Below are 25,538 nucleotides of genomic sequence, written 5' to 3'. Positions count from 1 at the left end.
AGAGTATGGGAGTGAAGGCAGGAGGGAATGAGAGACAGGAAGAGGGCAGGAAGGAGGACAGAAAGGGAGAGGGGAGGGAGAGGATGGAAAGGGGCAGGGAAGGATGGAATGGGGAGGGAGAGAAGGGGGAGGGAGAGGCAGGGAAGAGGGAAGGGGAGGGGAGAAAGATAATAGGAGGAAGACAGGGAGGAGGGAGGAGGGAGAGAGAAGACTGGGGATCAGGATGGGAAAGAAAAGAGGGCAGTAAGGAAGAGGCAGGGAAGAGGGAAAGAGTGAGGGGCAAGGGTGAGGGACAAGAAGAGGAGGGAGCTAGGGAAGGAGCAAAGGGCAGGGAGAGTGTGGGAGGGAGGATGGGGGAAGAGAGACAAAGAGGGAGGGAGAGAAGGGGAACAGAGAAGGAAAAGGGAGGGAGAGATTGAGCAAAGGGGGAGGGAGACAGAAGGGGAGGGAGGACATGGAGGGAGAGAATGAGGACTGGAGGGAAAGAGTGTGGAAGGAAAGCAGGCAATAAGGGAGATGCAGGGTCAAGGGGAGGAGTGAGAGGGAGGGCGGAGGAGAGGCAAGAGGAGGAAGAGAGGCATGGAAGTAGAGAGCATGGGAGAGAAGGGAGGAGGGAGAGACACAGAGGGAGGAGGAGAAGGGGGACAGAGACGGCAGAGGGAGGAAAGATTGAGGAAAGAGGGAGGGAGTGACAAAAAGACAGAGGAAGTGAGAAGGTAGGAGAGGGAGAGGGGAGTAAGAAGGAAGGAAATAAGGAGAGAGGCAAAGGTGAGGGGAGATGGGGAGGGGATGGGGAAGGGAGATGTAGGAGGGAAAGAAGAGGGAGAGTGTGTGAGGGAAAGGGGAGAGCAGAGGGAGGGAGAAGGGAGGAGGGAGAGAGGGAAGGGGAGGGAGAGAATGAGGAAAGGGTAATTGAGAGAGGGAAAAGGAGAATATGCAGGCAAAAGAGGGAGAGGGACTGGGGAGGGAAGAGGGAGACAGGAAATGGGGAGGGAAGAGGGAGAAGGATAAATGAGGAGGAAATCGGGGAGGGAAAGTGTGCGTGAAGGGGAGAGAGGAAGAGATTGAGGTGGAATGAGATAGGGAAAGAGGGAGAAGGAAGGGGAGGGAAGGGAGAGGGAGAGTTTGATGAAAGCAGAGGGAGGTGGAAATGATGGGAGAGGGGAGATGGAGGGGGGAGGGGAGAAATGGAGGGAGTGAGGGAGAGGTAACAGTGATTGAGAGGGAAGGAAGAAAGGAAAGAGGGAGAGAAGAGTGGGAGTGTTAGGGAAGGGAGGAGGAAGGGAGAGAGACAAAGAGGCAGAAGAGGACAGAGAGGGAAGGGGAGGGAGAGAATGAGGAAAGAGGGAGGGATGGAGAGAGGGGGAGGGAAAGAGAGAGGGGGAGGAAGGAGAGTGAGGGGAGGAGCGAAGTAAGGGGGAGGCAGGGAAGAGGGAAGGAGAGGGAGAGACAAAGTGGGGGGAAGGGGAACAGAGCAGCAATAGTGAGGGCGGAAGCATGAGGAGAGAGGGAGGGAGAGAGGACTGGAAGGGAGTAAAAGAACTATGGAAGGGCCAGGGGAGGAGTGGAGGGTGAGAGAGAGAAGGAGAAAAGTGGGAAGGGAGAGAGGGAAGGGGAGTGAAAGAATCCAAGGAAGTGAGGGAAGGAGCGGAGGGGAAGAAAAGAGGGCAGTGAGGGAGAAATAGGGAGGAGGGAAAGAGTGAGAGACAAGGGGAAGGAGAGGGAAGAGGAGAAGGATGGGTAAGAAAGGGGAGGGAGAATGTGGGAGGTTAGAGAGGGGGAGAGACAAAGTGGAAATGGGGACACTGAGAGAGGGAGTAGGGAGGGAGAGAATGAGCGAAGGGGAGGGGGAGAGACAAGGGGAGGGCAGGGAGAGAATAAAGAAAGGGGAGGGAGGGAGGGAAAGAAAAGTGGGCAGGAGAGAGAGGGAAGAGGGGAGGAGGAGACGGAGGAAAAGAAGGAAGAGAGGGAGAGAAGGAGGAAACAAGACAGGAAGGAAGAGAGGGAGAGAAGGAGGAAGGGAAGGATTTTCCATCTGCTGCTGTACTGCCCACGCGGTGCAGTGGCTGGGGCTGTACTAGACCAAACAGGAGCCTACTCAGGGCTACCCAGGGATGTCAGGGCCCAAGCACTAAGGTCATCTAGCTGCTTTCCTAGGCACATGACAAGGGAGCTGGGCTGGAGTTAGAGGAGCTGGGATTTGAATTGGTGCTTGTACAGACTGCATGTCATAGGTGGCAGTTTTACCAGCTGCACCCTTTGTTTCATTTCCAAACTTTAAGTGAAATTACGAAGCTGAGTTTGGGGAATTATGCTTCAGTCTGACTGTAGAGTTCCTGCATTTTCGTTTTTCTCTTAGAGCTTGATGTGCTGAGCTGTTGAACTTGAAATTCTTGCTGAAGTTGACCATGATTTATGAGAATATTTGAATTATCATAAGGAAAAAAACAGAAGGAAAAGATAAGCTTACGATGTAATGGCGTACAACTTGTACGCCCAAAAGATTGCTTAATGGGTGACATGTTTCCCTGTATCTGCAATTTGTTTACAGGAAGAAAAGAAATGCCAATAGAGAGGATGGACAGCACTCCTACTGCAAAAGGAGTAAGATAAACCCGGACATCCAGGATTCTAAAGACACAGAGGTAGGAAGTAGGGTCAAATAAGCTCTATTTCATGCATTGCCAATCTTGAATAGTCCAATTGGTGATGGGCAGTGAAAAAGATTTCTATATTTTGAATATTGTGTTCATATCAAGAGAGCAGATTTTATGTATATCAAAGATATGCAACATCACTACTTGGGGACACTGGAGGGTCTAGTGTTTCAGAAAACTCAGGACTGAGAAAATTGTTGGACTTCTCTATGATCTGGCCTTTGCGTTAAGGTCTTACGCCTGTTTGATTCCTGTTGCTGGAGATCTCACATCAAACTTTACTTGGCCACTCCTCTCTCTTCCTTGCATGGTTGTTTCAGTAACTACGATGTTACTGATGCTATAAAGGTGAGCATGGGCTATTCTGATAGCTGTGGTCAGAGTAGCTCCAAATGACCATCACAAGTCTTGGTTTAAAGTCTTGTTAGGTTAGGTTTGGAAACAAAGGCCTTCTAAGAAATGTGGTAACAACACTGTGAATGCAGATAAAAGGGCCCTTGCCATCAACTAATCCTTTGAGGATGCTGACTTTGCAAAGGCAGGTACTTGCAAAACACAGATGTTTTCAGGGGACACTCCAACTTGGCAAAGACCCCGATTCATAGTCATAATCTTTTAAAAATTACTTTACTCACATGAAGTGAACAAATATCATGCAATTCACAGTACTATTTTAAATGGGCCTATTAATGCTTCCACCCCCACGCAACCTCCTTCCCATGTTCCCCATTGACACTCTTCCTTCATGAGTAATACCCAGAGTACCCACTACGTCATTTCTTGGAGTAAGATCAACATTTTAGGAATTACTTTTGACCGCCTTTGTCAATGCTCTTGAGAAAAGAATCTTAAGCACAGACACTCTCCCAAAATCAGTAATGTAAAGGAGCTGTGACTACTCCTCATCCAAAACTGACACTCACGTGTCAGTGTGACACTCACCAAAGACTTGTCAGATGCCTCTCAAGCTACGTGTGGACTTTTGAATTGGAACTAGAAGGCCGCATATATTCACTGTCAAGATTCACGCACGAAATTATCATGCATTTGTATATGCGTGCATATGCATGCCTGTGGAAGTAAAGGTGTGCATAAAGAATTAATATACTGTATTTCAACTTGTCAGCACAGCCTACCTCATTGCATGGTGATTATTTCTATCACCCTGTGGTATTGTTGGGGCTGCCAATTCTCTTACATTGATTATTGCAAGAAGCAGTATGTCTAGCATAGAGAATATGTGCAGGGAATTGGAAATAGGAGGTCTGTGCTTGATTTCTCCCTCTATCACATCCAAGCCAGGCGACTTTGGGCAAGTCAGGAATCTCTTTCCACATTTGCAAAATGAAGGCTCTGATTTCCCCCTTTAATTTGCACAGTTGCTGTGGTGACAGAATGAGCTATGTAGAGTGTTTGTGCTTGGTTCACCAGGAAGCCTGGTCTAGAGTGGGACTCCAGTATTTCCCAGGAGCACTAGGAAAAAGTGTTGTAGAAGTGTTGTCATGATCCTACGGCAGTCTTTCTCTTTGCAGTCCTCGAGCAGCCATAATGAAAGGAGCAGTGACCCCAACATCCCAGAGACTTCCAGTGAAGCGAGAAACATCTCAAACTGGACCATCACTGAAGCCAACCCGCAGCTCCCTCAGTCCTCAATGGATGAGCCTACCCTAAGCCAAGACTATTACTCCCACATCAACCAAATCTTAAGGGAGGCTCACTTTAACAGTATGCAGCTGCGAGGGCAGTGTCCAAACAAATGAACCTGCACCTTCTTCAAGCCTGAAATGTGCTTACGAGAGCAGCTGCATTCAAAATAAAATCTGGGCATTTGCAGTCTAAATGTTAAATAACTGATTAATGAACACTTGTTCATTTGGAACTCAGTACACTGTTGCAAATGAAAGGGGGTTTGAGGAAATGCTTTACAAGATTCTTTTCAAATAGGGGGCCAAAGTAAAGAGATCATAACGATGGGGTGGCGTGGTGGGTCAGTAGGTTCAGCTGCCACTTGCAATACTGGAATGCCAGTTGGAGGCCTGCCAGCTGCACTTGCAATCCAGCTTTTGATAATGTGCCTGGGGAGACAAAGGAGGACGGACCAAGTACTTGATCCCACGCCGCCCTCGTGGGAGACCAGGATGGGGCTCTGGTCTCCTTGCTTTGACTTTGCCCAGCTCTGGCTTTTGGGGTCATTTGGGGAGTGAACCAGCAGATGGTAGACCTGTTTCATTTCTCCTCTTATTCCTCTCTTTTTCAACATTCAACCTTTCAAATACATTCATAAAACATCATTTTTAAAAAGATTTATTTATTTTTTTAATTGCAAAGTCAGATATACAGAGAGGAAGATCTTCTGCCCGATGATTCACTCTCCAAGTGACTGCAACATCTCATTGGATTACGTTAAGGGTTTTGTTCCCGGTGTCCCTGGAGCCCCACCAGGATCTACCGTCACACAAAATTCAGTTTTACCTTATAAACAGAGACTGACACGAAACGTAAAAACGCTGTTTGACAGGGAGAGAGACAAAGAGATGAGGGACAAGGAAAAAGTGAATGAGCAAGTGAGCTCTCACTTGCTTATTCGCTTGCAAAATGCCCACTATGGCCAGGACAGGGCCAGACCTCAGGCTGGGGCTGGGAGATAGTTCTGAGTTTCCAACACGGATGACAAGTGCCCAGGTGTTTCAGAGGCACCATCTGCTGGCTCCCAGGGTGCACGTTAGCAAGAAGCTGGAATCAGATCTAGAGGCCGACCCGCATGGAGGCCATCACACACTCTGTATATTTGGGGAGGTATCCCTGTTGGCTCTTTCCAGTATAGTGCACAGTTGGCTTCATCGCAGTCACCCGCACGAAACAGATTAAATCTTCCTGGTTTCCCAGGGTAACATCTAACCCACATGCCATAGCCTCCAGGACGAGGATCGCAGCTGACCGGGTCACAGCTGCAGCCCCAGAGCACATGATAAGCCCTCAGTCAGTATCAGAAGAATGGATCAGAAAAGGAAGGGGAGTTTGTGCACACATTTATAGAGTGGTTTCCAGAAGGAATGACACAAAGCACAGCTGTAGCAGGAATGGACCTGGCAGCAGGCCTTCTGAGAAAGTACCGAGGAGGCAGCATGGTGGGCTCCAGCCATCCTAGTGACAAACATGGGTGTTGGACAAGCAAAGTGACAAAGTGAAATGGAGGAGTGGAGGAATGGAGAGGAAGGGAGAGCGAGCCTTACAACCCGCCAGATCAGTTCTCAGAGGCCTGAAGCAGCTGAGGCTGAATCAGGTGGAGGCAACATCTGGGAAGTCCACCCACAAGAATCCCACCACCTCGTGCCTCCCAGGGAACACATTAGCAGGAAGCTGGAATTGAAAGCAAGAATGACACTCCGACCCAGGAACGCTGATCCTGGGTGTGGGCATCCTAACCAGTGGCTTCACTGCCAGTCGACAGCTGCTACAAAGGTGAGCCTTGACACCTGTGCCTACAGGAGGCCATGATCTCTGTACAACAACTTCCCTTAGGAAGGTTAGGGACAGAGAATCCTCTGAATCCTTTACTTCCCTTCCATTTACTGCACCCAAATCACAGTGAAGGACAGAAAGGCCCTAGATGATGTCGGCAGAAGGGGTGAGGAGAAAAGAGAGGTTTCTGACCAACAGGGCGTCTGTAAGGCTTGACCAGCACAACAGGCTACCCTCACACAGCTTGGCCCTTGAGAGAAGCACCTGGCTTCCATGCAACATTGGAGGCTTGGGTTAGAAACAGCAGGAGGATGTGCTGGGTGGCAGCGTTAGGCAGGCAGCATTGGCCATCTTGGCAGAAAGTCCATAAGGAGAACACAATGTCCCAAAGTGCTGTGCAGAAGACTGACAGCCCTCAGCAAGTCCTGAGAGTGGTGGGCCCTGCCACCTGGTGGAGACACCTAGGAAATGCGAGGGAGAGACAGAGCTGAAATGAGCCACACCCTGGCAGGAGCAGGTCTTAAGAGAGAGAGAGAGAGAGAGAGAGAGAGAGAGAGAGATGGTGTGTGTGTGTGTGTGTGTGTGTGTGTGTGTGTAACTCTCCGCTTGTCTCTCTTTGTAACTCTGCCTTTTAGATAAATGAACCAGAAAAAGTCCTTGCCACGAAGGTGGTGCCTTTGCTCAGTAGCCCAGCCTCCTCCGGAGGCACTGCCATCACTCTTACACTCTTAGCACAGATTCCGGTGCAGGACGCTGAGACCCTGCTTCCTGCTGTTGAAGCACTGGAGGGTGCTGCGGTTCCTGGTGCCACCAAACCCACATGGAAGACATGAAGGAGGCTACTGGCTCCAGGTTTCAGAATGGCCCGGCTCTGGCCAAGCAGCCATTTTGTGAGTGAACTAGCAAGTAAAAGATTTCTGTCTCTGCTCCTCCATCTGTAACTCTTTCAAATAAAAATAAGTGTTAAAAAAGAAAGTCATTCTGTGATTGCTGCTGTCATGGCGCAGTGTTTTCAGCTTCCCATGACATTGCTGGCATCCTGTATCAGATGGCAATTTGACTCCTGACCACTCTGCGTCCAGTCCGGTTTCATGTTAAGGCTCATGGGAAAGTGGCAGATAATGTCCCAAGCACTTGGGGCCTCGCAGCCCATGTGGGAGACCTGGATGGACTGCCTTCCTTCCGCCTTCCATCTGGCCCAGCACCAACTGTTTCAGCCATTTGGAGATGAAATCAAATCTGGAAACTGATCCTCTTACTCTCCCCGCTTCTTCTTCCCTTCTCCTCCCCTGCCTCTCATTCCTCACCCCTCCTACCTCCTCTTCCTCCTCACCTCCCTTTCTCCTCTCTGCATTTTAAAAAAGGAAAACACAAAAGGCATCCCTGGCCCCCTTGCTCCATGTTTCACTTATTCCATGTGCCTTAAGACCTAGGTCCAGCACTGCCGTCACAGAGGCAACAGGCCAAGTGTAAGGTGAGTCCACTGAGATGTGATAATTGCATGATTGTGTAACAAGCCACCGCCTGCTTTCATCTTCTTGTCTTCTGCCCTTATTCTATATGATTTGCCGAGTTCATCTTCTCCTGCTTTTGCTCCTGCACTAGTTCTCTGGGACCTCAGAACAGCACTTAGAGCTTTTGTCCTTTGTGCCAGTGGTACAAGTGACTCTGAAATATGTGAATGTGACTTGGACATAAGCAGCTCTGAAAATCAGCTAGCTGCTGAGCCAGTTTGCCTGTGATGAAACGTGAACCCAGTGGCCATGAGAGAACACAGACTGGTGCATACTGGCGGGGTGTTCACTCATTGCGTGCACAAGAACGGCATGACATCTCTTCTCCCCCAAAGCGCGAAATTCTCCAAAGAATTGAGCTACTACAAGTCTCTTTCAAATCCCATTGCCGTTGTTTGGGGAGAAAGACAATTGGGCTAAGGTCAACTAGAGAAGCCTTGCGTCCCTTATTCAAGAGAGTTTGACCTTGACAAAGCTGGAGTGAGTGCTGCTGGGACGTCCTTGCATGTCTTTTCCTTCCAACAAACTCTTTCAAAGGTGGAAATGCTCCTTGGGAAGTGAGGAGTCACTTCTGGGCCAAAATGACAGGTGTTCTGGGAGAACATGTCAGCCAGAGGACTAAGAAGCTTTAAGCCTCAAGAAGACTCCATGGCAAGAACTGCGTGGTAGGGAATGGATTTGTGTTGTCTGGTGCAATAGAGGGGCAGTGTCCAGGGAGGGAGAGGTGTGCAAGGGCGTGGGGAGGAGAAGTCCCAGTGAAGAGGGATAGCATCCTGCAGAAATAAAGCCATGCATTTACATGCAACTGATCCTTGACAAGCAAGCTGAAATCAATCGCTGGAGAAAGGGCAGTCTCTTCAACATGCAGTGTGAGGAAAATTGGGTCTACACATGCAGAAGTATGAAACATGACCTCTACCTCACACCTGTCACAGAAATCAACTCTAAGTGGAACAAGGATCTGAATCTATGATGGGATACCCTCAAATTGACAGAGGGACAATCAGGGAAACTACAAGACTGGGAAAGACCAAGACTTCTTGGGAGAGATCGCAGACATGCATCAAGCTGAAAAGTTTCTGCAATGCAAAGGAAACCATCAGCAAGAAGAACAGGCAACTGACAGATGAGATTTTCAACTTCAGTGGCAGAGAACAGGTTAATACCCCAAATCTATAAGGAGCTCAAGAAATTTCACAAAAATGAAATCAAGGAGGCAGTTACTAAGTGGGCAAAGGACATGAACAGGCCTTATTGAAGCATGAATTTCCAATGGTCAAGGACACATAAAATAATGTGGTGACCACTAGCCATCCAGGAAATGCAAATAAAATCCACAGTGAGGTTTCTCATGACCCTAGTTACAATGACTCCCATACAGAAACAAAAAAGCAAAAGAATAACTGCTAGTAAGCATACGGGCTAATATGCACCATATCTGCTGATGAGGATGTAGGGTAAAGTGTGCCACTGTTGCTGGTAAGGTAAACCAGTGCAATGGAAGATCCTATGGAGATTTTGCAGGTATCCGAACATATTTATCTACCATATGACACAGGTACCCCACTAGTGCTTCTGAAGGGTGCCACCACAGTGGTCAGAGAGTGGCAGGCCAGCGGGCCATCGGTTCCTAGACATGCTACACACAAATGAAATCAGCATAAAAGAGGGTTATCTATACTTCCATGGGCACCATAGTTCAATTCACCCTAGCTAAGACACGAAACCAAGCTAGATGTCTATCAACGGTGATTAGATAAAGAAAATGTGGTATGTACATTATGAAATGCTACACAGCTGCAAAAAGAAATGAAACCCTCCCCAGCTGTAGGCAACTGCCTAGGTTGCCTTGTATCTAGCAAGTACTACACTACTCTCTCTCTCTGTCTTTGTGTGTGGGGGGGGGGGCAGGTTGTCATTTCCCCTGGGATTTTTCCTGTGTGTGCTTATAGAATCCAAGATTTCAGAGCAATCTGTTCTTCGATCCTGGGCAGAGGTGTGCCATCCTGGGGCCCTGTGTGTCATGTGGCACCAGTAGCCGTCTGTAAGCCGGTGACATGCCTGCCTAGGTTCCGACATCCATGCAGCCAGCAATAGCCATCAACATCGGTTGCTCAGTGTCATGGCAACTCGGTGATGCACCTTGAGCCTGGCACCCCAGAAGCCATTTGTTAAGCAACTATTGCTACCGCTGTGACTCGTGTTTGCAACGCTCATCACTCATCGCAGTGGGAGCGACAGCCACAGGAGGAACGTTGCGATTCAGAACTGCTCCACTGAGTGCAGGTGTTGTTTTCCTTGCCTAGCCCTTCTTGACTGGGAATCAGTCAGTTCTACATTTGCAGTGGATGCCTCTCACCTTCCCTTGCTCCTTGTCAATCAGCACATATATGAATGTTCTATGCGGAATGATTTGGGGAAGCCCAGCTTTGGATGTAGCCTGGCACCCTCATGGCTGTTTAGCTTTCCTCTGTACCTGAGTGACATGTGGAGGCCCAGTTTCTGTCCTGCTGCTCTCCTGGGCTGAAACACATGGAGATCCAGAGCCTGAGCCCACGGCCCGGGAAACTTGTACCCATGCATTGTACAGAAAAAAGCCCGGCATCAGCATGGAGAAGGAAGATGCCAGCCCCTCTTGTCCTGGTCCCAGAGGAGATCACTGGGGTCTATCAGGACTAGGTTAGCTTGCCATCTCCACGACTTGTTTTGTTTCCACATACCCTCTGATGCCAGCAGTGCTGTGGGAAGAGGGATGGGAAAGGCAGGCTCTTAAGGGGGGGAAGACCTCAGATATAGACTTGGCAGCCCACCTGCAGGGAACCACACCTGCTCTCCCTCCCTGGCATGAGGACCTTTTGGGGGTTGTTAGTGATCTTGCTCTTTTACTTTGTGGGGGATTCTTTCTCATGGTGTCCTAGCCAGAATGCAGCAATCAGATGGCAATGGGCAGAGCAACAGGAAAGCAGCCTGACCACTCCCATGCCTTTGTTCCCAGTAAAAATTATCTGATGAGCCCCTGTCTTTTGCCAAAACAGAACATGCTGGACAAACAGGCACAAATCACGACGGCAAACCACCCTCTCATGCACCAAAATGTCCACAGGCGCAGTCCCAGGGCTGGTGGTCACGGCTGGGATCTTATGGTGAAACATTATCCCTACACTGCTGCTCTCATAAGTTGCTAGCTGCACTGTTCAACCAGACCCATGGGGAGAGCAGAACGTGGAGCTACTTCCTACCAGGAGCAGTCACTGTTTTCCTGCTCACAGCCAGCCTCTGCTTCCACTCAGCTCTTTCTGAGACGAACCACTCTCAGTTCAGAGAGAAACTGCACAAGGGGAGACTGTCACACTCAGGGAGTGCTTCCTCTCCTTCCGCTTTCCTTCCGCAGCCCCAAAGACCCTCTTTCGTAGGGTAGGAAATGGACAATTGTCTTCATAGCTGCACACTGTGAATGTCAAACTCTGTCACGGGGACAGAGTGAATTCGACTCGAGACATAAGAAGAGGTAGTGGTGTGCTGGGCCTAGAGTCCCCTGTACTATACACAAAGAACACACACACACACACATTGTTAGAGAAAATAGCAATGAGGGAAATCAACAGAAGCTTTTTCCATAGAGGCACCCATTATACTGCGTGATCACAACACCAGAGAATTTTGCATGAGGTGAGCCTGAGTTGGACTGATGAGAAGAAAGTGAGGTACAGTGGAGTATTGTGATGTACAGGACCTCGGGACAAATGGGACTTGGTGGGCTGTTGAGGGCAGTGGAGAAGTCTGAGCCTGTGTGAATATGTGAGAAGCTGGTGGAGTCCTCCACAGAGATCCTGGCAACAGAGAAGACATACTTTCACACATTGACTCAGAGCATTGCTGAAATCTACGTTCGTTGTGTGTCAGGTGTCCATCTGAGAGATGAGAAGGAGGTGATTAGTACTCAAAATGCAACCAAAGACAGCGCCAGTGGGAGTCATCAGTACAGGGCAGCTTGGCCTAGTGGTGAAGATCCAGAGGGCCTGATCTGTCCCTTGGCGCATGATCCTGAGCCCTATTTCACTCAGGGACCATGCCCACACAATGACAATGGGGCAGGTGATTTGTGATAACGCTCACATACACTAGGTTAGTGCATTAACAAAAGATAATGTTCCATTGTGTAACCCTTGGGTGACTGTGTAGTGTGAACTATCTCATTGGCCAGAGGGGAATCCCCTAGCTCTTCCATCTACTTTTCTGTGCAGCCAAGACACATCGAGGGTCTTCATGTGCTTGAGGGTTCCCATTAGAAACCAAAGTTTTTGAATGGATCCCAGGGCTGTTGTTGGATAGCGAGCATCCTTGCTCTGCTTATCTGGGCTTGTCCAATTACACTGGGCCCACTTGGATTGCCCAGGTGAATCCCTTCTGCTACACTCCTGCTTCAGGCCTAACAGCGGAGATGCCAGGCCCCTTTCCTCCCTGTACTCTTCGCCTCCCCCTGCTGACCTTCCTCCTGTCCCAACACCCTCAACCTCACCCCACCCTCCCACCACAGGGATATCAATTATGACCTAGTCCCCTGTGGCTTCACTGTTATGTCACTTGCTGTGCCCTGAAAAACCTTGCTGTATCAGCAGCAGCACCAATCCCAGCAAAACACCAAATCTTGGGCAAGTCCCCTCCTGTGCTGCCACTGGGAGGTGAGGGATGGGGGGTGGATTGGATTCAGTGGATGCAGTCAAGGAGTAGAGATCTGCTTCACATGAAAGGCACGAGAAAATCCTGGTGGCCTGACATACTACCCAAGAAGCTGGTCACCATCAAGACCCTGGTCTTCCCCTCTGCCACACCAGACATAGAGGAAGTAAATTCAGGACACTTCTTGACTTGGCTCATCTTGTTAGGTATGTAAAGCCCCACTCCTGGAAGTGGGGAGGGCCTGCCTTTTCCTCAGTGGCTCTTGACATCTTTGCTCTCATACAGTTGTGTGTAGGGGAGGGCAGCTTGTCTAGCCCCAAAGAGGACATCTGCTCTGGGAAGGAAAACACCTGTCCTTCTTCAGGGGCAGCATTGCCACTGTTATGTGGCCAGAAGAACCAAAGTACTACCTGGCATCGGGACCAGCGTGGAGGTAGTCAAGAAAAAGAAAGAGAGAAGAGGTCCTCCTATCACCAGGTCAGGAGCCGGTCACTGCTTCTCTCATGTGGTAGCCCAGTGTGGTTTGCACTGGTAGGGAAGATGGAGGTGGTGAGTGGTGGAGCATGGGACTCTAAGTGGATCATTGATTGTATTCCAGCTTCACTGTCCTGTCTGCCACCTAGAACTGCATGTACTGAGCATTTTGCTTCATTGTGGTTGGCAAACCAGGATCTGGAGACTTCCTATGACACTTGGAGCCATTTGGGCACCATCACTTAGAAAAGACAACAGCCACTTAGAATTGATGTGTACAGTTACTAGGGAGAGACCCAGACTTATGGAGGAGGGACCCAGCTGGAGGAGGCAGAGCAGTGAGGGCAGGAGAAGGAACTTGGGCAACTCCAAGAGAAATCCTGCCCAGAGCTGCCAGGCAATAGGGAGCAAGAACTCCCCCTGCTAAAGCTACAGGGAAAGGGGTTGCCTGGGATCATGAATGAGGCAGGCAGCAGCTTGAACCCTAGCCACCAGCAAGGAACACAGTTCTCCTGACATTCACACAAGGTTTCGTCAGACCCTTGACAGAGGACCCTAAGAGCTCCATCCCAATAGGCGATGCACAGAAACTGTGAATGTGAATTTCTATTGTTTTAACCAAGTGATCTGTACTAGTTTGGTGTGGTGTTGAGGCAAAATTAGCTCAGTATAGAAACAGATGTTTTCCCATTGGAGTAATGTGCAAATCTGCTCCAGGGACACATGAGGCATCATTGGGCATGGGTATGAAGGCACTCCTGGTTCCCATATTGCCATATAGAACTCAGCCAAGTTAAAAGGAAGGACTTCTCTTTTTAAGATTTAAAGTTTTATTTTATTCTTTATTAGGAGGGTAAGCGGGGTTAGAAACCTGTGGGCCTCCAACTAGGATGCAGGGACTAGGTGGTGGGGGTAGGTAAGTGAGTTAACTAAATCAGTTTTTCTCCTCCTGTGTCATTTAGGAAGTGGGAAAAAGAGAAGGTGGGTGAGATAAATGATTCAGTTTTCCCTCCTGTGTTCCCTGACACTATTTGCTGTCATACAACATCAGTGTTGAGAAACAGAGATGGTCTTTTACTGTTGCCTTTAGGCTCCAGAGAAGGGGAGAATGTCCCACTTGTGTTACTTGTGTGATCTTGATTGTTCTGAGGCATTGTCTTTGTTAAATCAGAGATGAGAAATTCTTTATAAAACCTGTTGACTGTCATTGTCTATGTCAGTGTGCCCATAGACCTAGGTGCTTGTGGTATAGCTTGGCCTTGAGTGTTATTCAACCCGTCCTTTGCATCTTTGGATGAGGTACTCAGAGTCCTGCATTGGTTTAGATGAGCTGGTGATCTTGTCTTTTGTGTTCACCTGGGTGATCTCCACGCTTGCACAAATGTTAGCTATTGTGACAACTCATTCCTGCAACATGTTCTCTGGAGTCAGACCTCATGTCTAAGGTATTTTCTATGAGGTCAGGGATCAAGTATAGCAGGTATTTGGGGAGCTTCTTAAGGAACCTCACCTTGGAGGTCCTCAGATTTTGTTGTAGTGTGTGCCAGCTGCTGGAGGGCCAGGATCAGTTTAAACTCCTGTATTTGCCAATGCATGTACCAGTGGGTTCAACTCCCTGGTCACTTCCACCCATAGCCTTGGCTCTCATGTGAACTGGTAGGGTTGCAGCCTAACCCAGCCCAGTTTCTTGCACATACCAGTAAGTGATACAGCATAGTTGGGGCAATGCTGAGGAACCCTTACTGTGTCCATCCCCATTTATGATTCTCGCTGGAGTAGGTGGGTGCTGCAAGCCTATGACCATGGCATGAGAATGGGAATATAGGCATTGCATACTGCAAAATTAAAGCTTTCAAGTGTGCATGATACTTTGAAGATGGGGGATGCAGATGCCTTGTAAGCTTGTCCTAAAATGCTGAAGAACATGAGCCAGTGCTTGGGAAACTTGCGAAGCACCCAGGTCCTTTTCCTTGTTCATAGCTGGGCCACTCAGCTTGTGTCCCACCTGCTTCTTGGTCACACATCATCTGTTTCACTGAGCCCCTATCCCCTGCCTGTAGGTGCACATAATGTGAGATACTGCAATGAACCTATCATCCATTGTGTCAGGCAGACCCTGCCCTGAAGACCAACAGTGATACCTGAGCTAGGAAAGCACAGCGTGTCCTCTGAGCCAAGGTTTTCGGGAATTTCCTGTCTCCATTCTGCCTGGGTGCAGCACCCCATGGGACCCAAGCCTAGGCCCTAACCTTTGGCTCCAGGCCTCAGTCTCAGCATATGGGAGAACTGAGACCCAACTTTGGCCTGTGACTAGCTGGGAAGTGAGAAACAAAGGTATTCTGCTGATGAGCAATGGTGACATTCCATCAGTTATCAAACTTGCTGGGAGCATGCCAAACCAACACAAAGAAGGCAGTTACAGAGTAGCTGAGCTAGGGTGGTTCTAGATATGACTGGGGCAGCAGTGGGGCCAGGGCTTGGACAAACTGAAATGGAAACAGCATGGGCGCCTCAAGGCAGGAAAGCCCTCCATCACCATCCATGTGGGCTGTGTTGGGTAACAGTTGGAAACAAAGGCTGGTGCCTGCAAGATGGAGACCTTTCACCATTGTGTCATTGCATAGGTATTACACGGGCTGTCTTTTGCTCTCCAGAGTCTATTGTGGCCAACACAAACATCTCCACTGTGCCACCAACACTGATACGCTACTTTTGAATGGCACCGGGTTAACAGATGTGTCTTGCTCTTCATGACATGTGAAGGATGCATTTCTTTTCTCCATAGAGCCCTCTGAACAGGACAGAGCTAACCTCCACGACAGTCTCCCTTCCAGAAAATAAGTTGTGCACAAAAACAGCTGCTGTGGGCAGCATACTCAGAGGTGTATTGTAGTAAAAATCACTGACTCCTTGGGTTGCCCGAAGACACATCTAAGCAGGTAAGTTTTTGTAAATGTGTTCTGAACACAGAGCTCAAGAGTCAAAATAAACGTGAGTGGTGTCTCACTTATTTCCAAAGTGGTGACATGGGGTGGTGCAGTAGTATCTGGATGTTGAGCACAAATCCTGCTTGTGATAAAGGGATCAACCATTCATGGAATCAGGGTGAACTGGCTGGAAGAACTGCCACAGAAGTCACAACCTGGGCTTTGACTAGTTGTCCGGGGGGGGGGAGGGGAGGTAGGGGGAGGAGCTGCAGAGAAGATGGTTGAGAAGGAGAGAACAGTATGGGAGTCAAAGTAACACAGTGTGCTGTTTAATCCCGTTTCTACCGTGTCACTTTGTGAGTGTGACATGACAAATTGGAAAGCACACTCAGATCTTTAAGCAGATCTCATTCTATCGTATTGTGTGAAGCATGGAACCAAATCCTCGTCGGTGCCCTTTAGACATGACCACACACCCATATACACCCACACACACCCACACACACAGTGGGACAATCATCTTTAATTATGCATAGTTGTGTATCCACTTGTGCAATTATTTCCTTAGCCTCGGGTTTAGTAAAACTGCGGCTTGTCCAAAAATGTCCATAGTAGACAGGACTTGTGCTGACGTGTCACACATAGCCTGTGAATGGTGAACTTTATTATGCTTTGTCTATAGGTGGCTAACAGGTTCAGTGAGGGAGATGGCCTTGCAAGAGTCCTCCCTCACATCCCCAACACTCAAGTGTCTGTCCATGTTTAACAGGTGCAGCTATATAAGGCGATATGGTGCATGGATCAGTTGGGCTCATACTCGGTTGTGTCCCTAGTGAGATCGCAGCCGTTGGCTGGATGGGGAATGTTACAGGCCAAGTCAGCTGGTCTTTTCCTCTGTTGCTGCTCTCACTAGCACACACAATGCTCTCCATGACCTGAGCCTGGCTGCCCCTTCATTTTTAGCAGCCTCCACTCCCGCACTCACAGTTGTCATAGACACAGGAGGTGGAATGATGCAGAACTCCTGCGGATTCCAGTCCTGCCACTGAAACTGATGGTGATGCCATACCTCTACTAAGCTTCTGTTCCCGCTCAGCAATGCAACATTAAGTGGCACTACTCTGAAAGCACGTGGGGGAACTTTGATCAATGTAACACACCCTCACTCTCAGCACCTACTTCAGAGGCAGGCTGCATGTTCTCCTTTGAATCATATTCTGTGGCATGAGGGAGATCATGAGACGGGCGCTCAGTATGTTTAGGACTGGATTTGAGGCATATGTTGCAAATGGTTGGGAGGATAACACATGTAAACTTGCCTACTGAAACAAGCGTGTGGCCAAGGACTTTCTCTTTGGGCTATTTTGTCCTCTTCTACAAGCTCTTATGTCAACAAACCGGAAAATAAATCAAGACCTACATTCCAAATGTTCAGGCCAAATTACTTGCATAGTCCAAAAGAAATGTCCGGAACAGTTAATTAGAAATGTAGGAATCAGTTGCTGCCTCTTCCTGAAATGTATGTGGTTGTGATGTGGGGTGTTCTGGGCATGGTATACAGCATGACCTGTTTTGAATAGACTCCTAGTGCTTCTAATACATGTTTTCTGTTCTCTTTTTATCCCCCTTGAAAAGATGGAAGAAGAGTGGCAGTGCGATAGTTCAAGGCCACCTCTAAATAAAAAAGGGCTGGTCGAACACACGAGACAGAGATATATGAAGACTGTGGCTCCATATTGGGTTGACAGAAAAGCAAAATCCTCTTCCTCACGTGATGTGGACCAAGAGAGATTCAAGTGTGAGTGCCATTACTGCCAGCGGTATACGGGGAGCACTTCTGGGAGCTCAACGTGGAAGAAAGCAAGCCCTCACTCTTCCTCCTGGGATAAGCTGACCCAAGAACTCAGTAACTTGACACTCAGCAGTGGTGCCATCCAGCCCCCTCTTCTACAGGAGAGGGTACAGATAAGAGAGAAGAGCCAAAGAAAGCGGCTGCAGAAAAGCAACAAGACACTTTGAGGACTCCTGCAAGACTGGCCAGAGTGACTCTGAGAATGGCATCCTATCAACACCGCAATCCTTTTCAAAACAAGGTCAGGACGAGTAATAGCACCAGCTACATGACAAATTGTTCCATTAGTGGGGTGTTCAATCCACTTCCACCTTTCTTCTAGCCATTTCAGCCTCCTTCCAGGGCATGCAGGCAGGAATCAACCTCAGACAAGGGCATCCAGGTAGCAGTGCTTTTCTTGGATTCTCCAGAACACTCATCCTGTAGCGCAAACTGACCTCTTCCTTTCTTGGGCTTTGGCTTCTCTCCCCGGCCTTGCCTTGCTGTCAATAAAGTGTAAAGCATTTATGCAGTGTCTCTGACTTACTGTTTTCAAAATGCTTTCACTCTTCTCCACTGGGTGCTAAAGGAAGCACTACATCTAATGGACCACAGTTATGTGTTCACATGCATGCGCATTTTGAGTTTTTGTCATGATTTATTAATGTATTTGAAAGTCAAAGTTACAGAGAGACAGAGAGGGGAAAAGAAGGTGGGGTGGCCCGGCGTGACAGCCTAGCAGCTAAAGTCCACACCTTGAACTCACCGGGATCTCAGGTGAACACTGGTTCATGTCCCAGCTGCTCCACTTCCCATCCAGCTCCCTGCTTGTGGCCTGGGAAAGCAGTTGAGGACAGCCCAAAGCTTTGGGACCCTGCACCCACAGGGGAGACCTGGAGAAGGATCCGGACTCCTGGCTTCCGACTGGCTCAGCTCCAGCCATTGCAGCCTCTTGGGGAGTGAATCAGCGGACAGAAGATCTTCCTCTCTGTCTTTGCTCCACTCTGTATATCTGACTGTCCAATAAAAATAAATCTTAAAAAAAGAAGAAAAAGGAAAGTAGGAGGAAAGAAGAGAGAGAAAAGAGGGAGAGATAGGGAAAAATCAACCATCTGCCACTTCACTTCCCCAAATGACTGCATGTGGTTACAAAGGCCCAAGGAACACTGGGGTCATCTTCCACTGTTTTTAGAAAAAAAAAATCAACATGTGTTCAATGGGAGAATGTCCTTTTCTGTCATTTTATCCTGTGTTATTTTGTGTTACCATCACTTTAGCCAAGCTTCCAGACTCTCCCATCACCATAAAAATCATTCTTGGGCTTTCCCCTGGTAGCCATACCCACCAATTGTACCCAGCATCGTCCCAAATGTTGGGCATCCATTAACCTGCTCCCCAACTGCATAGTTGCTTTATTTTGAGCCATTTGTCAGTGTCGAAGGTGCTCACGTTGTTGTACAACACATGTTCAGAACGCTTTCACCTTGCACACCTGCAGCTATACCCCCACTAAAGGACCACACCTCGCCCCTCTCTGCTCCACTGCCTCTGGCCACCAGCATTCCACCTTCTGTCTTCATTCATTGTATCAGCATTTCCTATCTTACACAAATAGAGTTCTGCCTCACTTGTCTTTATGTGGCCAGCTTCTGCCACTTGGCATAATATTCTCAAGGTTCCTTCATGGTACAGCAATGTTGTATCAGGTGTGAGAATTCCTTCACTTTTCAGATTTGGTCTGCTGTACAACATTTTTCTCTCTGCTCATTGGTATATGAATGTGTGGTGTATGAATGTGGGGTGGTGGTCAGTTTAAATCATACTGCTGTGACCATGGCTGGTCTTTTAGGAACTTTTTATTTGATGTGTCATTCAGTGTCCTAACCCAAAGATTCTCCCAGCATTTGTCCTCTCCCCATCTGGTATTGGATGCTGGACAACACAGGTCATTCAACCACTGTAATTGCCCTCAGCCTGAATTTTCCAGACAATGCCTCAAGCACATCATCATGGCTTTGCATTTTCTGTGCATTAGTAGCCAGATGTAGAGGCTTGACCACATTCCAGTGACTACAGGTAGTGCTTTATTCTGACATGAAAAATACACCTATATTGTTGTCCTTGTGTGTGCATGTTCATTTGGGCTGGTGCTGACAATGCCGATAACCAGTGCCTAGCTCCAGTCACTAATTGGTGGAAACAGAATTTCTGGTTTCCACAGTCGTTTTTGACTAATTGGGTGCAGCGACCCTTAGACAATGGGGAGAAATAGCACCAGAAGCAGCACCACATGGCTCTTGTGTGTTTCTAAATATTTGTCGTTTGTGTGAGAACTTGTACTAAGATGGGTCTGTTGCTTATAAAAGACTACCAAAGAGCAGAGAATTTATACGTAATAAGAGTTGATCAAACACACCCGTGCTCATGAGTGTTTGTGCACAAGGACATGGCTCACATGAATATTCAAGTACTTCTTCTGATGCCTGGAGACGCTTAGCACAGGGTCCATTTCACAGTGCCTTATAAAGCTGGAAATGTTTGAGGGGGGCTTCTCTTTTGTCAAGTGGGAGGAAGAGGATTCTGGGGAAGATAATTGAACAGAGAACCAGTTAGCTACCCTTCAGAAGATAAGTTTTAGGAAACAGTACTGGCAAAAGTCAAGACCATTGAAAATGGAATTTCTGAATTAAGCTGGACTCCCACAACTATGGTAAGGCTTTGTGCATCACTGAGTTGCCATGACACTGAGCAACCGATGTTGATGGCTATTGCTGGCTGCATGGATGTCGGAACCTAGGCAGGCATGTCACCGGCTTACAGACGGCTACTGGTGCCACATGACACACAGGGCCCCAGGATGGCACACCTCTGCCCAGGATCGAAGAACAGATTGCTCTGAAATCTTGGATTCTATAAGCACACACAGGAAAAATCCCAGGGGAAATGACAACCTGCCCCCCCCACACACACAAAGACAGAGAGAGAGAGTAGTGTAGTACTTGCTAGATACAAGGCAACCTAGGCAGTTGCCTACAGCTGGGGAGGGTTTCATTTCTTTTTGCAGCTGTGTAGCATTTCATAATGTACATACCACATTTTCTTTATCTAATCACCGTTGATAGACATCTAGCTTGGTTTCGTGTCTTAGCTAGGGTGAATTGAACTATGGTGCCCATGGAAGTATAGATAACCCTCTTTTATGCTGATTTCATTTGTGTGTAGCATGTCTAGGAACCGATGGCCCGCTGGCCTGCCACTCTCTGACCACTGTGGTGGCACCCTTCAGAAGCACTAGTGGGGTACCTGTGTCATATGGTAGATAAATATGTTCGGATACCTGCAAAATCTCCATAGGATCTTCCATTGCACTGGTTTACCTTACCAGCAACAGTGGCACACTTTACCCTACATCCTCATCAGCAGATATGGTGCATATTAGCCCGTATGCTTACTAGCAGTTATTCTTTTGCTTTTTTGTTTCTGTATGGGAGTCATTGTAACTAGGGTCATGAGAAACCTCACTGTGGATTTTATTTGCATTTCCTGGATGGCTAGTGGTCACCACATTATTTTATGTGTCCTTGACCATTGGAAATTCATGCTTCAATAAGGCCTGTTCATGTCCTTTGCCCACTTAGTAACTGCCTCCTTGATTTCATTTTTGTGAAATTTCTTGAGCTCCTTATAGATTTGGGGTATTAACCTGTTCTCTGCCACTGAAGTTGAAAATCTCATCTGTCAGTTGCCTGTTCTTCTTGCTGATGGTTTCCTTTGCATTGCAGAAACTTTTCAGCTTGATGCATGTCTGCGATCTCTCCCAAGAAGTCTTGGTCTTTCCCAGTCTTGTAGTTTCCCTGATTGTCCCTCTGTCAATTTGAGGGTATCCCATCATAGATTCAGATCCTTGTTCCACTTAGAGTTGATTTCTGTGACAGGTGTGAGGTAGAGGTCATGTTTCATACTTCTGCATGTGTAGACCCAATTTTCCTCACACTGCATGTTGAAGAGACTGCCCTTTCTCCAGCGATTGATTTCAGCTTGCTTGTCAAGGATCAGTTGCATGTAAATGCATGGCTTTATTTCTGCAGGATGCTATCCCTCTTCACTGGGACTTCTCCTCCCCACGCCCTTGCACACCTCTCCCTCCCTGGACACTGCCCCTCTATTGCACCAGACAACACAAATCCATTCCCTACCACGCAGTTCTTGCCATGGAGTCTTCTTGAGGCTTAAAGCTTCTTAGTCCTCTGGCTGACATGTTCTCCCAGAACACCTGTCATTTTGGCCCAGAAGTGACTCCTCACTTCCCAAGGAGCATTTCCACCTTTGAAAGAGTTTGTTGGAAGGAAAAGACATGCAAGGACGTCCCAGCAGCACTCACTCCAGCTTTGTCAAGGTCAAACTCTCTTGAATAAGGGACGCAAGGCTTCTCTAGTTGACCTTAGCCCAATTGTCTTTCTCCCCAAACAACGGCAATGGGATTTGAAAGAGACTTGTAGTAGCTCAATTCTTTGGAGAATTTCGCGCTTTGGGGGAGAAGAGATGTCATGCCGTTCTTGTGCACGCAATGAGTGAACACCCCGCCAGTATGCACCAGTCTGTGTTCTCTCATGGCCACTGGGTTCACGTTTCATCACAGGCAAACTGGCTCAGCAGCTAGCTGATTTTCAGAGCTGCTTATGTCCAAGTCACATTCACATATTTCAGAGTCACTTGTACCACTGGCACAAAGGACAAAAGCTCTAAGTGCTGTTCTGAGGTCCCAGAGAACTAGTGCAGGAGCAAAAGCAGGAGAAGATGAACTCGGCAAATCATATAGAATAAGGGCAGAAGACAAGAAGATGAAAGCAGGCGGTGGCTTGTTACACAATCATGCAATTATCACATCTCAGTGGACTCACCTTACACTTGGCCTGTTGCCTCTGTGACGGCAGTGCTGGACCTAGGTCTTAAGGCACATGGAATAAGTGAAACATGGAGCAAGGGGGCCAGGGATGCCTTTTGTGTTTTCCTTTTTTAAAATGCAGAGAGGAGAAAGGGAGGTGAGGAGGAAGAGGAGGTAGGAGGGGTGAGGAATGAGAGGCAGGGGAGGAGAAGGGAAGAAGAAGCGGGGAGAGTAAGAGGATCAGTTTCCAGATTTGATTTCATCTCCAAATGGCTGAAACAGTTGGTGCTGGGCCAGATGGAAGGCGGAAGGAAGGCAGTCCATCCAGGTCTCCCACATGGGCTGCGAGGCCCCAAGTGCTTGGGACATTATCTGCCACTTTCCCATGAGCCTTAACATGAAACCGGACTGGACGCAGAGTGGTCAGGAGTCAAATTGCCATCTGATACAGGATGCCAGCAATGTCATGGGAAGCTGAAAACACTGCGCCATGACAGCAGCAATCACAGAATGACTTTCTTTTTTAACACTTATTTTTATTTGAAAGAGTTACAGATGGAGGAGCAGAGACAGAAATCTTTTACTTGCTAGTTCACTCACAAAATGGCTGCTTGGCCAGAGCCGGGCCATTCTGAAACCTGGAGCCAGTAGCCTCCTTCATGTCTTCCATGTGGGTTTGGTGGCACCAGGAACCGCAGCACCCTCCAGTGCTTCAACAGCAGGAAGCAGGGTCTCAGCGTCCTGCACCGGAATCTGTGCTAAGAGTGTAAGAGTGATGGCAGTGCCTCCGGAGGAGGCTGGGCTACTGAGCAAAGGCACCACCTTCGTGGCAAGGACTTTTTCTGGTTCATTTATCTAAAAGGCAGAGTTACAAAGAGAGACAAGCGGAGAGTTACACACACACACACACACACACACACACACACCATCTCTCTCTCTCTCTCTCTCTCTCTCTCTCTCTCTTAAGACCTGCTCCTGCCAGGGTGTGGCTCATTTCAGCTCTGTCTCTCCCTCGCATTTCCTAGGTGTCTCCACCAGGTGGCAGGGCCCACCACTCTCAGGACTTGCTGAGGGCTGTCAGTCTTCTGCACAGCACTTTGGGACATTGTGTTCTCCTTATGGACTTTCTGCCAAGATGGCCAATGCTGCCTGCCTAACGCTGCCACCCAGCACATCCTCCTGCTGTTTCTAACCCAAGCCTCCAATGTTGCATGGAAGCCAGGTGCTTCTCTCAAGGGCCAAGCTGTGTGAGGGTAGCCTGTTGTGCTGGTCAAGCCTTACAGACGCCCTGTTGGTCAGAAACCTCTCTTTTCTCCTCACCCCTTCTGCCGACATCATCTAGGGCCTTTCTGTCCTTCACTGTGATTTGGGTGCAGTAAATGGAAGGGAAGTAAAGGATTCAGAGGATTCTCTGTCCCTAACCTTCCTAAGGGAAGTTGTTGTACAGAGATCATGGCCTCCTGTAGGCACAGGTGTCAAGGCTCACCTTTGTAGCAGCTGTCGACTGGCAGTGAAGCCACTGGTTAGGATGCCCACACCCAGGATCAGCGTTCCTGGGTCGGAGTGTCATTCTTGCTTTCAATTCCAGCTTCCTGCTAATGTGTTCCCTGGGAGGCACGAGGTGGTGGGATTCTTGTGGGTGGACTTCCCAGATGTTGCCTCCACCTGATTCAGCCTCAGCTGCTTCAGGCCTCTGAGAACTGATCTGGCGGGTTGTAAGGCTCGCTCTCCCTTCCTCTCCATTCCTCCACTCCTCCATTTCACTTTGTCACTTTGCTTGTCCAACACCCATGTTTGTCACTAGGATGGCTGGAGCCCACCATGCTGCCTCCTCGGTACTTTCTCAGAAGGCCTGCTGCCAGGTCCATTCCTGCTACAGCTGTGCTTTGTGTCATTCCTTCTGGAAACCACTCTATAAATGTGTGCACAAACTCCCCTTCCTTTTCTGATCCATTCTTCTGATACTGACTGAGGGCTTATCATGTGCTCTGGGGCTGCAGCTGTGACCCGGTCAGCTGCGATCCTCGTCCTGGAGGCTATGGCATGTGGGTTAGATGTTACCCTGGGAAACCAGGAAGATTTAATCTGTTTCGTGCGGGTGACTGCGATGAAGCCAACTGTGCACTATACTGGAAAGAGCCAACAGGGATACCTCCCCAAATATACAGAGTGTGTGATGGCCTCCATGCGGGTCGGCCTCTAGATCTGATTCCAGCTTCTTGCTAACGTGCACCCTGGGAGCCAGCAGATGGTGCCTCTGAAACACCTGGGCACTTGTCATCCGTGTTGGAAACTCAGAACTATCTCCCAGCCCCAGCCTGAGGTCTGGCCCTGTCCTGGCCATAGTGGGCATTTTGCAAGCGAATAAGCAAGTGAGAGCTCACTTGCTCATTCACTTTTTCCTTGTCCCTCATCTCTTTGTCTCTCTCCCTGTCAAACAGCGTTTTTACGTTTCGTGTCAGTCTCTGTTTATAAGGTAAAACTGAATTTTGTGTGACGGTAGATCCTGGTGGGGCTCCAGGGACACCGGGAACAAAACCCTTAACGTAATCCAATGAGATGTTGCAGTCACTTGGAGAGTGAATCATCGGGCAGAAGATCTTCCTCTCTGTATATCTGACTTTGCAATTAAAAAAATAAATAAATCTTTTTAAAAATGATGTTTTATGAATGTATTTGAAAGGTTGAATGTTGAAAAAGAGAGGAATAAGAGGAGAAATGAAACAGGTCTACCATCTGCTGGTTCACTCCCCAAATGACCCCAAAAGCCAGAGCTGGGCAAAGTCAAAGCAAGGAGACCAGAGCCCCATCCTGGTCTCCCACGAGGGCGGCGTGGGATCAAGTACTTGGTCCGTCCTCCTTTGTCTCCCCAGGCACATTATCAAAAGCTGGATTGCAAGTGCAGCTGGCAGGCCTCCAACTGGCATTCCAGTATTGCAAGTGGCAGCTGAACCTACTGACCCACCACGCCACCCCATCGTTATGATCTCTTTACTTTGGCCCCCTATTTGAAAAGAATCTTGTAAAGCATTTCCTCAAACCCCCTTTCATTTGCAACAGTGTACTGAGTTCCAAATGAACAAGTGTTCATTAATCAGTTATTTAACA

General features: G+C 48.4%; 2 protein-coding genes across 3 annotated transcripts in view; both read left to right on the top strand.

The window, feature by feature from the left end:
* The window catches only part of LOC121168158 (protein FAM104A-like), a 37,783-nt gene extending 33,286 nt beyond the window's left edge, over positions 1-4,497 (top strand). For both annotated transcript variants that reach the window (XM_040997988.1, XM_040997997.1), the window contains exons 2-3: positions 2,552-2,645; positions 4,190-4,497. In XM_040997988.1, the coding sequence (XP_040853922.1) occupies positions 2,552-2,645; positions 4,190-4,417 (322 nt within the window). In that variant the 3' untranslated portion in view covers positions 4,418-4,497. The remainder of the gene's footprint in view (positions 1-2,551; positions 2,646-4,189) is intronic.
* Positions 4,498-17,349: 12,852 nt separating this feature from the next.
* On the top strand, positions 17,350-17,733 carry LOC121171155 (protein FAM156A/FAM156B-like). Its single transcript, XM_041002675.1, has one exon. It carries the CDS (start codon positions 17,350-17,352, stop codon positions 17,731-17,733), a length of 384 nt encoding a protein of 127 aa, XP_040858609.1.
* Positions 17,734-25,538: the final 7,805 nt, after the last annotated feature.

Source organism: Ochotona curzoniae, unplaced genomic scaffold, assembly GCF_017591425.1.
Source record: "Ochotona curzoniae isolate NIBS_2020 unplaced genomic scaffold, NIBS_Ocur_1.0 contig_1274, whole genome shotgun sequence".
Lineage (NCBI taxonomy): Eukaryota > Metazoa > Chordata > Mammalia > Lagomorpha > Ochotonidae > Ochotona > Ochotona curzoniae.
The sequence above is the reverse complement of the archived record's forward strand: the minus strand, read 5'-3'. Positions and strand labels throughout refer to the sequence as shown.